At 43.5% G+C, this 11,966-nt stretch overlaps 1 protein-coding gene across 1 annotated transcript in view; it reads left to right on the forward strand.

Annotated features, from left to right (window-relative positions):
- bsna (bassoon presynaptic cytomatrix protein a) overlaps positions 1-11,966 on the forward strand; it is a 164,074-nt gene that overhangs the window by 49,632 nt on the left and 102,476 nt on the right. The window contains exons 4-5 of the mRNA XM_008297957.1: positions 3,580-4,600; positions 4,730-5,058. Coding sequence (XP_008296179.1) covers positions 3,580-4,600; positions 4,730-5,058 — 1,350 coding nt within the window. The remainder of the gene's footprint in view (positions 1-3,579; positions 4,601-4,729; positions 5,059-11,966) is intronic.

Consider the following 11,966-nt stretch of genomic DNA (forward strand, 5'->3'; position numbering starts at 1 on the left):
CAGCACTAGATAAAATAATAAAATGCCACATCCAAGTAGAGGAAACAACAAGTGGAATAAAAGAAGATAGAAGGCAAAAGCACAAACACAAGGCTGAAGATAACAACAACAGTACTAATAGTAAATAAATAAACTAAATAAATAGGTAAATAAATAAAGGGTCAAATAAAATAAAATGAACAATAAAATACATAAAATTAAAAAAATCAATTTGACAATAAAAATAGATGATAAAATAATGGTGATAAAAATAAAATATTACTATAATAAGAATATACAGCAATGTGTAATAATAATAATAATTTTATTAAAATAAGTAAATAAATAAAGGTTAAGGAGAATACATTTTCAACACTAAAATTAATTTTTTTTAAAAATAGGCAATGAAAATAGACTTACAACAACAACAGTAATCATAATGATAAAATATAAATGCAAACAAAAATAACTGACATTACATAAAAGCACGCCTATAAAAATGAGTTTTAAGTGACGTAAAAGATAACGTAATTACTCTACATAATGGCAATTTGTAGTATTGAAGTCAGTCAGCAGCATATGTTTAAACCAGGACATCGATTTTGAGAATAACGACACTCTGTAAGTAGACAGGACTGGTTCCTTGGGTTTATTACGTGTGAAACCAGGAATCTGTTTCTTAGACTGGAAATACAGTTGTGATTCGATAATCCGACCCTTAGCAATCCTAAACTTTGCTATCTGACAGGTTTTTAGGAAAAACAAACAGAACCCATTAAAAACAGTCTTAACATACCGACAGCCTTGGATTCTGACTCCGACATGACATTTAATGACACCAATCAGGATAACGGCGTATTATCTGACTGAACAATCCCACAGATTGGCTACGTTCACACTGCAGGACTTGATGCTCAATGAGGATTTCTTTGTGACTTCCTTCACGTTTCCAGTTCAATGCGACTTGTATGTGATCTGCTGTGTGAACTTCATACGACCCAAAAGTGTCCCGCATGCACAGAAGAGGACACGACGATGTCACACGCAGTGAGCATGCTCAGAGTTTACGGAACATGGATGGTAACGGTGGAGCGTATCTGCCACTCCCAGAAGTGTGACCGCTAACTAAACTAGCATCAGCAGCAGAGTCCTGCCTCTGTGTTCTGGACACTTCCACCCCATTGGAGCGCTCCACCAGGGTGGAAGTGTCCCCTGATATTCTGATATTCATCATTAATTGAGTCCAGCAAGTGCTGTTGGGACCAGCCCTACCAGTTATTATAACAACTATGAACAATAATTAACAACTAATGAGCCTTCCAGCATCAAGCCCTCCTTGTATCTCGACCTCCGTCTTGACAATCCGACAGCCTTGCTATCCGACATTAAAGAAGGTTTTACGTTTAGTGTCGGATTATTGAGACACGACTGCAGTTGAAATGCTCAGTCATGGAGCTTATTCCACTCATAATATACCTTCTAGCGTTTAAAAACCACCGTGTTTCGTGTTAGCGATGTTAAAAAACACAACCTAGATTTTCACCACAGCGTAAATCAAGAAAATCTTCTTTTGTTTTGTGTAATTAGCCCTTTAAGTCCTCCTCCTGCCCCCCCACCTGTTACGGCGGTGCTGGGCTAAACTGGCTTTAACCACACTGGAGCTGGTTTTCTGTGCTGTTGATTAAGCCTGACATGATGAGAGGCGAAGAGCCGCCCGGATTAGAAAAACTGCTGACTCCTTTCTCCTCCACTGTTTGCTCGCTCCACATCTCCTCGCCGCTCCGTTCCACATCCCTCCATCCCTCGCTGCATCCCTCATTCCTTCAAGTGTCTCTTGTGATGTAGCTTATAAAGCAGAAGGAGTAGACAGGGACTCATTAAAACCAGCTCTCCTCCTCCTCCTCCCTCCTCTTCTCTCTCTTCCTCCCTATCTCCTTCTCTTCATCTCCCTCTCGCCATCTTCATCAGATGTAATTATGGCAGCACCGACGTAGGAGGAGCCTGCACGGCAAAATTATACTTTCAAATCTCCTTTGGCTATTCAAGGAACGAGACCTAAATTTTCAACCTGATCAGAGAGAGAGAGAGAAAAGATTTGGGTGGAAAAAGCGAGGCAGGGATGGCTACAGAGGGAATATGTTAAGGAGGAAAAAAGGAGGATGTCAGGCTGTAGCGATGGATGTAGCCGCTGAGTTAACAGAACATGGGATCAGTGATGCTGTCAAGCTAGAAAATGCCAGACAGCAAAGCAGGCTGGGACAGCACAGTGGGAGGAACTGCTTAGTTAGTATACGTGACTGATGCAGGATTTTATTATTTTTTTTCCTACTACATCTTCCCCTCAAATTGAAGGAGCAACGTCGTCCTGTAACACCTTGCAAAAAAAAAAAAAAAAAAAAGAGAGAGCGAGAGAGAGAAGAAGAAAAAAAAATTAGGGGGGTTTAGAGGATAGCGGGCGGGGTGATACAGTACATCTGTGCAGTGCATTGTGGGTAGGAAAAGGGGATGGGAGAGAAACGCTTGAAACGTGCAGAGATTTACTGGCTTTGCTGTGTAGCTGCAGAGGAGCTAAAACAGCACTATTTATGGCAGCTGGGTCACGGCGGTGGATGCAAAGCTACAGTTAGAGCAGGTTGACACACAGCTGAGAGAGGAGCTGTGTGGCTTTTTGTTTTTTTTTTTAGCAGTCGGGAGAAATTAGAGAGCCAAGCAAGGTCCGGACACGAGGGAGTATCAGCTCTCATCTGGAGGAAGAAGAAGAAGAAGAAGAGGAGGAGGAAGGAGGAGGAGGAGGAGGGGGTGATGTTTTATTTTTATTTTTAGACGCTGAGGCGTGTTGCGTATTCGTTTGGTTTGGCTGTGTGTTTGTCTGTTTGTGTGCGCTACCTGTGTGGATTTCATCAGGAGATGTGATGCCTTTTGCACTCAGGTTTGCAGCTTCAGCTCGGCAATCACTCAGCGTTGCAGTCAATTTGTGCTTGATTTACCTTCTCTGTGCCTCCATTTCTGCCTGATTACCACTATTCTCTCTCTGCACTCCTGTTTTCCACGGAAAAGAAAGATGAGCCGTGCTCCATGTGTCATCCACTCATCTGCGGCTTTGAAGTTGAATGAATGAATGAATGAATGAATGAATGGATGGATGAATGGATGGATGGAGTGCATGTGCATTGGGTGATGTGCATCCTGTCTGAGTCAGCAGTGATATTTAAAGTAATCAATAGCAATCGGCTTTGGGAGGACAAAAAAAAATGAATGAATCGTGTCGCGATGGTGACTGTACCAAGGCTACATCAGGGACGAGAACTCCTTTAACCTCCCTGACCCAGTCGGTGTGGATGTCTGGTTCTGCTGGGGTTGCTGGACCCATAGAGACCTGATGTGAATTCCAATGGCGATCCCAAAGATGCATGATCTGTGAGGCAGGATTTTTGTGAATTAAATGACGTAGAGGAGTCGCGAAGCACTCTTGGCTTCTTACTTAGCATAATGATGTAGCTCCAGTGGCTGATATATGCTCGTATATGTGATGATGCGCCGACTAAAACTGGATGCTAAAAGGTTAAAGTAACATCATGTCTGTCTGTTCCCTGTCTGCAGGTCCAGGAATGGCTGTGTCTGAACTGTCAGATGCAGAGAGCTCTTGGCATTGATATGACCACGCCTCGCTCCAAGAGCCAACAGCAGATTCACTCTCCGTCCCACCAAGCCAAGCCCATTGTCCAGCCTCAGCAGCCCGCACCTCAGCCAACACAGCCGGCGGCGGCAGCAGCAGCAGCACAGCCCAAACCTTTGGCACAGAGTCAGCCCACCCAGCGGCAGCAGCAGCAGCAGCAGCCTCCGTCTCAGCCCTACGGCCAGAACCAACCGTACTCCCAGGCCCAGCCGTACTCGCAGCCCCAGCAGTATCCCCAGTCGCAGCCCCAGTCGTACCCTCCGCCGCAGTCCCAGACCCAGCCTCACGCCTCCCCGGGCTTACAGAGACATCCAGGCCCTGGCGGCCCCCAGTCTCAGACAGGACCCTCTCAGCAGGGCATGAGGTCTGACCCGTACGCCCAGAGAGGTCCTGGAGCTCCTGGAGGTCCAACAGGAGGCCCCAGCCAGCCGGCCGGTCCTCGGATTCCCCATCCTGGAGCTGTACCCCTTCCTGGTTTGACTAAAGCACCCTCCCAGCCCGATTTGGGCCGCGGTTCCCCGATGCACCAGTCGATGGCGCGGCACCACGACCAGACCAGAAGTGCTGGATCCTCCCCGGCCCACAGACCTCAGAGTCAGGCACCTCCTCCCGCCCAGGACGGCCTGACCAAACTCTTCGGCTTCGGGGCGTCGCTGCTCAATCAGGCCAGTACCCTGATCAATGTTGACCCTCTACCCACCGCCTCCACCCAGCCGAGCCCTGCGCGAGGCAAGGTGGTGTTCAGCAATGCAACCCCCGACAGCCGACAGCAGCAAGGGGCACCCGGCAGCAAACCCTTCAGCATGGGCGGCCCTCACGCTCCGAGCCAAATGGGGGGTCCTCACGCGCCGAGCCAAATGGGGGGTCCTCACGCGCCGAGCCAAATGGGGGGTCCTCATGCGCCGAGCCAAATGGGGGGTCCTCATGCGCCAGGCCAAATGGGGGGTCCTCATGCGCCAGGCCAAATGGGGGGTCCTCATGCGCCAGGCCAAATGGGTGGTCCTCATGCGCCGAGCCAAATGGGAGGCCCTTATCCACCGAGCCAAATGGGGGGCCCTCAAGCACCAATGGGAGGTCCAATGAGTGGACCACATGCCCCCAAGCAGCAGCAGCAGCAGCAGGCCATGCCCCACCAACAGGAAATGTCACCAGCTCATCATCAAAAAGGGCCGCAAGGACATCAGCAGACTCCGGCTCACCTGCAGAAAGCGCCGCAGAAGCAGGAGCCCGTCGCAGCGCCGGCGGTCGCCCCGGAGCCGGCCAAGCCCAAAGTTAACTGTCCTCTTTGTAAAACGGAGCTGAACATCGGCAGCTCCGAGCCGCCCAACTACAACTCGTGTACGCAGTGCCACAGCCAAGTGTGCAACCTGTGCGGCTTCAACCCGACGCCACACCTGGTGGAGGTAAGAGGCAAACACAGTCCATAGACACATGCATACGAGTAACGTGTTTCGCATTGTTACGTAACAACAAGACCTGCACACACACACACACACACACACACACACACACACACACACACACACACACAAGTCCAGACTCATCTTCTCCCAGACAATCGATACCATTCAGCACAAATAGAAAACGCTATTCATTCCACTGTTGGACCTCTTCCTCCTCACCGTGAGGACGCAGTCAGACCTCTCATCTTTCTTTTCTCTGAGGGATTCACTCCGTTATCATCAGCAGTGTTTAAAAACCTATATTTCATTTATACATTTTCTTTCCTTCTCTTGCTGTTTTATTAACTGTTTTTCCTCTGCCATAGATGTTAGGTGTATTTTTTGTTTTACTTAATGTCCATCAAACCACATCAACGATCTGCCTCCATACCTCCGGTCCTGTTGGTCCCTTTATTAAATCCTGCTTCTATTCACAGTTTTTCATTACTTGTAGGAGAATATCTCTCACTTTAATCCTTATCTCATCAGTTCCTGTTTTGTTTTTTTTCTTTTATTGTTCTTGGTACGTGAATCTAGCTGAACTCAATCCATATATTTAGAGTAATTTCACATTTTAACAAAAATGTTTTCTTAATGCCTTCGTTAGTTGTTTAGTTTTGACCAAAAAAATTACTTCTATAAGCAGATTTCTCACTTTAATCCGTCTCTCGTCAGTCCCTGTGTTTTATTAACCTTCGATATCACGCTGTATATGCATGTTTACATCTATTCAGCTTGAATCTAATGAACTCGGTTTAACATCATTTCATATATTTACAGTAATTTCACATCTCAGTCAAATTATTCACAAGTGCTTTCATTAGTAGTTTAGTTTTGACTAATTAAACATTGCCAGTTACACAAAAAAGCATTTTTTTTATTACTTCTAGTAGCCTATCTCTCTCTTGATTCCACTTTCTGTTTTGTTTCTGTAAACATACATTTACATTTTTGCAACTTGGTTCATGAACTGGACTTAGTTTAACCTCAGTCCACATATTTTCAGTAATTAACTAAGTGCCTTCATTAGTTGTTTAGTGTCGACTAGTTCAATATCACCAGTCGGACTCACTGTTTTCTTGCGAATAGAAATCACTTTAACTAACTTTAATTAACAACCAAATTCAAGCCACGCCAGAACAATAAAACCACACATCACATGGAGTTCACTGAGACCACCGACGTGCAACAAGGTGCGCGACTCAACGCTTTAAGTCATTCACACATTTTCTTATCTCATTTCCTTTAAATAACGAGTGTGAAACGCACCACCGTCTCCTTGGTGTTCCCCTCGAGCTCTGGTCGCCTGCATCTGACACACATTTGCACAACACAGATTAACACGCCTACTAATTGGAGCGCAGGAACATCTGGGAAGAGTTGTAGCAGCACTCAGGAGTTTGTCTGTGGCGTAATCTCCTGTAACTATTCAGACTGAAGCTAAATTTGGTGGATTAACCCATCGGGTCGTGTATCTACAGGACCACCAGACAGGTAGCAACGAATCAGAGCTGCTGTACTTCTACCAGCGTCTTTGTCAGATTGAGTGCTACATGCTATAAAGTTGCTCAATGAAGAGTTTCAGCAGCCACTGGATTGGGAAACAAGAAGAGTTTGGTACAAGACACTAAGCAAACTGAGCCTGAGAGGGTTCATAGTGGTTTAAATGTGTATACCTGAATGATGTTGGGTGTTGGTCAAAAGTTATCATCCCACCACAAGTTTATTTAACTAAATAAACACATAAAATCACAAATAGTGTACATCAGGTTCATGATCATAGACTTTCATTAGTTTTTGTTTTTGGTAGAAAATTCTTTATACAAACAGAAAATATAGAAGACATCCATTTTTATTGTGTGATAATACCCACATGGTTTTATTACCCTAAAAGACAAACAGGAATTTAAAATACTCTGTTACTTTAACATCATGTCCAACAGTGCAATCATTTTTATTTGTTTAAAGTCTGATCCAGAGTTTTTGGATCATAAGATGAGGCTTAACCCTCTGAACCCCAAGCATTTTCTGGGCACTGTTTTTTGTTTGTTTTTAATTAACTTATGCAGCTAATTTTTCCACTGCAATGTAAAGTCCTGCACCTCTATGGAAACAGCACAGCCATGACTAGAAGGAGAGAGAAATCAGCAATGTTGTTTATTTAACTCTATTCAGGACTTTCATGTTGCCGTACGTAGAAGGTCTTTGGGAGTCCACTGGGCCTCAAGAAAGAATATGTGCAAAATATGTGTTGGTATTCATTACAGACTTTTATACTATGTTAAATACATTTTCTGATAAGTTGACGTATTTTTGGTTCCAAATGCATGACAAATGTCCCTCTTTTTATATTTAAAAAAAATAAAAAATAAAAAGTTCAATAAAATAACAATACCTGTCACATAAACCAAATGGCCTGGAGTCCAAAAGACCCCAAAAGTTTGGGATAGGGTTAATATAACAAAGTTATATGTTAATAAATGATCAAAACAAAAGTCTAAAAGTTTAATATATTTGATTGTTTATTTTATAATCTTGGGAAAACCTAAAATAATAATAATAATAATAATAAAAATAATCTTGCATTTGTTACTGATACACAAGGGAAAATTCAAAATTGTTTCCATACTTGCAGTTCAGCAGAATAGTTCCTGATTTTGTCCTCGTTGGGCACAGCTGAGTAAATATGGCTTCTTGGTTTTGCCAATAAGTGCAGAATCTTTAGGTTTTCACAGAATCTGGTGCAAATTATTTATTTCTGATGATTTTTTTTAATTAGACGTGAAGAGTAGAATGAATTAGATGAAATATCGCAATTTTAAGCTTTGATTTAGTCAGTTCGTCCAACAGAACTGCATGTCAGGATCGTCAGAAAGCAAAATATCCATTAAATAATGTACCTCTCAAACCGGCTGGGGAGGATTAAGACAGAGCAAGTAGGCAAGTAAGGCAAATATTCAGAGGTGGGAGACACTGAGCTTTAGAAACTGATGGGAATAAATCAGTAAAGAGTGGAAGGATGAGAAAGGACAACACAGAGAGAAATACAGAAAACAGAAAGGCCAAGAACGAGAAGGAATGAAGGTTTCAAAACACAGACATCCTTTTCGGCTTCACTGTCTTTATTCCCTTTTAAGTGCTTCTGCACATGACACAATGAAGCCGCTGTAAAGGCCGACTGCTCGCTCACCTCCCCTTTATCGATCCAGATGCAGGCCTCGAGTTGAAAGGAGGACAGGAGGCAACAAAAAAAAGACCAGAAAGGAAGGAAGACAAGTCTGTGAGGGAGTCACAAAGGGAGGCAGACGTGAAGGATTCAGAACAAATGGGATGTAGAATTATCTGAGGAGCGGATGGATAAAGGGAGGCATGTATGTCGGGGAGAGGAGGGACGGGACAAAGCACAGCAAAGTCAGAAATAAAGGAAAATGTTCTTTGAAGTGAAGAGGAGGAAGAAAGCGAGGATGCATGTAAGTCAGTCAATCAGGCAGATTGAGAATGACTCATGCTGTATTTACTTTGACGTGGTGCCTTCAGGGTCTTTGGGTAGGACAGTTGTTCAGAATACTGTACCGAAAACGTGCTCAGGCTGCCTCAAGACAGACATAGAGATAATGCACAGGGTTATATATATATACAGCTAATCTACTACCGTGCACAGGACGGCGATAAACTCCCACACGGACAAGGAGAAGGAATCAAGTCAAAGTGTTATTTAGACCGTAAGAAATCACCATTAAAGCTGTCGCACTGATGCAGATCAAAAGACGGCTTATATGTATGAAGAGTGTGTGTGTGCGATGTGGGTTAAGGCCTCCGGCTCTGGAGGAACTAATGAAACAGGAAGAGAAGAAGAAGAGGAAGATAGGGATGACGGTATCGGAATATAACGACCACCACATCATATTCAGTAAATTGGAAAGCGGATGATGACTCAGCGTATTCATTTTAGCTGCTCCTGCTCACTTCAGAGTCATTTAATTAAGAGTGTGTCTTTCAGATTGAGGGTTTTTTTTTATTTATTTTGCTATTTCGCTTTCCCTCAAACCTCGACCTTCCTCTCAAGTAGCTGCTGCTCGAGTGCTGCTCCAAACTCTACGTTCAGATGATGCTGTTCTGGGCTTCGGTTCTCCTCACGAGCAGATCGCTTCTGTCGGATTTGTGCTCGGATCTCTGTGGAGCTATTGTGCCGAAAGTCTCCAACCAATAGAATGGGAGGAACACTTTTTGTTTTTGTGATTTATTTTCTTTTTTTTTTTTTGTCTTTCTGGTATTTTGACATGTCAGAATTAAATCAAATAATAGAAAAACAATATATTTACCTCCTTGTGTTGGAGGACAAGCTGTCCAGATCTGGGCCAGAATGAAGCTCAGGATCGTCTTTCCCAACACTTAACCTCTATGAAGGTAGAAATCTACTGGAGTCTCCAAACCACTCTGCAGATGAACATATTTTATTCTTTCACCAGACATAAACCTGCAGACCAGCTGGTTATGGACCATCTTGTACACCAAAGTTGTTGGAATGTTTCACCAGTTTTTCACCTTTTTTCTTAAAGCTGACTTAATCTCGGTGATATCATGCTTTCCATATTTGGGCATACTTCCCGCCACCCACTTCCTTCGACCTTTTATGGACTTTCCATTTTACTGTTATCAAGTAAACTGGATTACCGCTGGGTATTGTTCCAATTTGATAGCGTTGGACATTTTCTTTTTACTTTAATGCTTCCAAAGTGTTCAGTAATTTCGTAACTAGAACCAACATTTCTTCCGTTCTCACAAACTTAACGATCAACTTTAATTTACATTTAAAATATTGAATACCAGGATGTTGTGACAGCGTAGCAGGGCGGGGGCGGGTCTTAGCGAATAGTAGCATTAGCAGCGAAGACGACGGTAGAGAAACTCCATCGGCGCTTGTTGTTAAATGTTTTCCCGCTACGAGTCGTTACTCTGTTATGATGCTGGCGAGAACCCTCAATACATGAATTTAACACCCAATACATCATAGTTTATATTGTGGCACCCAGAGAATATATATTTTAACTCTATAATATAATATTTTAGCACCCATTGGAGCTTCTGCAGGTGTGTTTAACTGTGTAACCGGGTTCATCCACTCCTGCTCTCCAGAGGCTTATTACCTGAACTCCACTTGTCCTCTTGCAGGACTTGAGGGGTTAACACATGAACCAGCGTCTGGACTTATTACTGGAACATCCACACATAGCAGTAGCCCCGCTGCACATCGGCTTCTCATCGCGCTGCTCGAGGAGAAACGTAGGTTAATTAGGTTTTTACGGCGTCTCTCGCGGTGTTGACTGTGTGGCCGGGTTCAGCGGCGTGGATCAACTAAATCAGCGACCTCAGCCATGTAATTTATTTTAATGGCGCTTTCACTTCCTTCTAATTTAACAGGTAAACGTATACATGCAGCGAGGGGGAATACAAGTGTTAATCACACATAGCAATGCAAATACTGTTGTTCTGCTCAGGGTCAAATATTGGCTCAAAATTAACATCTCAGCCGACGGAAAATGTTTCCACAACATTAGCTAACGGTACCGATAAGCGCCAAATGTTTTAATCAAACGCAACCTCCAGCAGGCGATACTTAAACAAGTAGATGTAGATGCTGTTCTGTTGGTTGGGGACTTTGGACGGGGTTGTTTCACACAGTGTAAGTGGAAGGAGGTGCATTCAAACTGAAGCACAGGACAGTGTATCTGAAAGCAAAGCAACTGTTTTGAGCAGATTTGCATCCAAGCAGGAGCTATTTGAGAGAGCGGGCATTACAAAATCTGAAGGTAAAATGGAGAAATGATGCTCTCAAATGGAAAGACCGTGCTTTTGATTAGTGGTAGGAAAAAAAACTCCATGTCTGAGCCTTATTCAAGCCATAAAAACAGATGATTAAGGCCGGAGAAGATGGCCAGATGAGAAGGAGGACGAAACGTATAGAAAAAAGGAAGAAGGGTTCACAGTTAAGGAAACCAAAATCTCAGAAAATGTTGAGGAGCTCACTGTGAAATTAAGACCAAGAGACTTTTATAGAAGCACAGACAGAATTCAAAGACACATTTAAAGTGGGATGAAGGAGGAAGCAGCGGCAGAAACAGATGGAGATGGGAAGAGAAGCTGAGAGGAGACCAGACATGTAGAGCTGAATCACGTGCAGCCTCCAGTCCACAGGGAAGACAAACACACACTAACACACACTAACACACACACACATGCACTGACACACACTCGTGCACACACTAACACACTTTACAAGGACAGTAAGTGGAACAGTAGGGAGGAGGAAGTTAGTGAAGCAAAGAAAAGGGAGGCAAAGCTGCCAACAAGGACCAATGATACCACAGATGTACAACAGATTCTCCACAGTTTTATAGCTAATAGGTCTTGGAGCGGGTTCTGTTAATATCCAGCCTTCATTAACTGCGACATCCGCTCAGCGTTGGGACTCAGAAAATAGAACTTTGACTGCAGGACTTACAGTACGGTTAAAAATTCCACAACTAAACTGTGTTTTCTCAATTCTTGCGGAAAATGCGTTTTCTCCTGCTTTTATTTGTGATGCATCACAAATATGTTTCAGCATCTCTTTGCCATTTAAGATGAGATGATAAAAAGCCTTCAATTATCTTACAGCAGGGAAATGTGCAGTGTTGCAGCAGGAAAGACAGATTGTGCAAACGTGTAGGGAGGATGAGTGGAAATTATGCATGAACTTTAGTCCTGGTGATATTGTACAGATTTTTCCACATGTGGAAATCTGGATGTTGCAGCTCTGGATGTAGAAAATATCTATAAAAAAACATTCTGTTATTGCAGAGATTCTTCTATGAGTAGAAATGCTGATA

Source organism: Stegastes partitus, unplaced genomic scaffold, assembly GCF_000690725.1.
Source record: "Stegastes partitus isolate 25-593 unplaced genomic scaffold, Stegastes_partitus-1.0.2 Scaffold1263, whole genome shotgun sequence".
Lineage (NCBI taxonomy): Eukaryota > Metazoa > Chordata > Actinopteri > Pomacentridae > Stegastes > Stegastes partitus.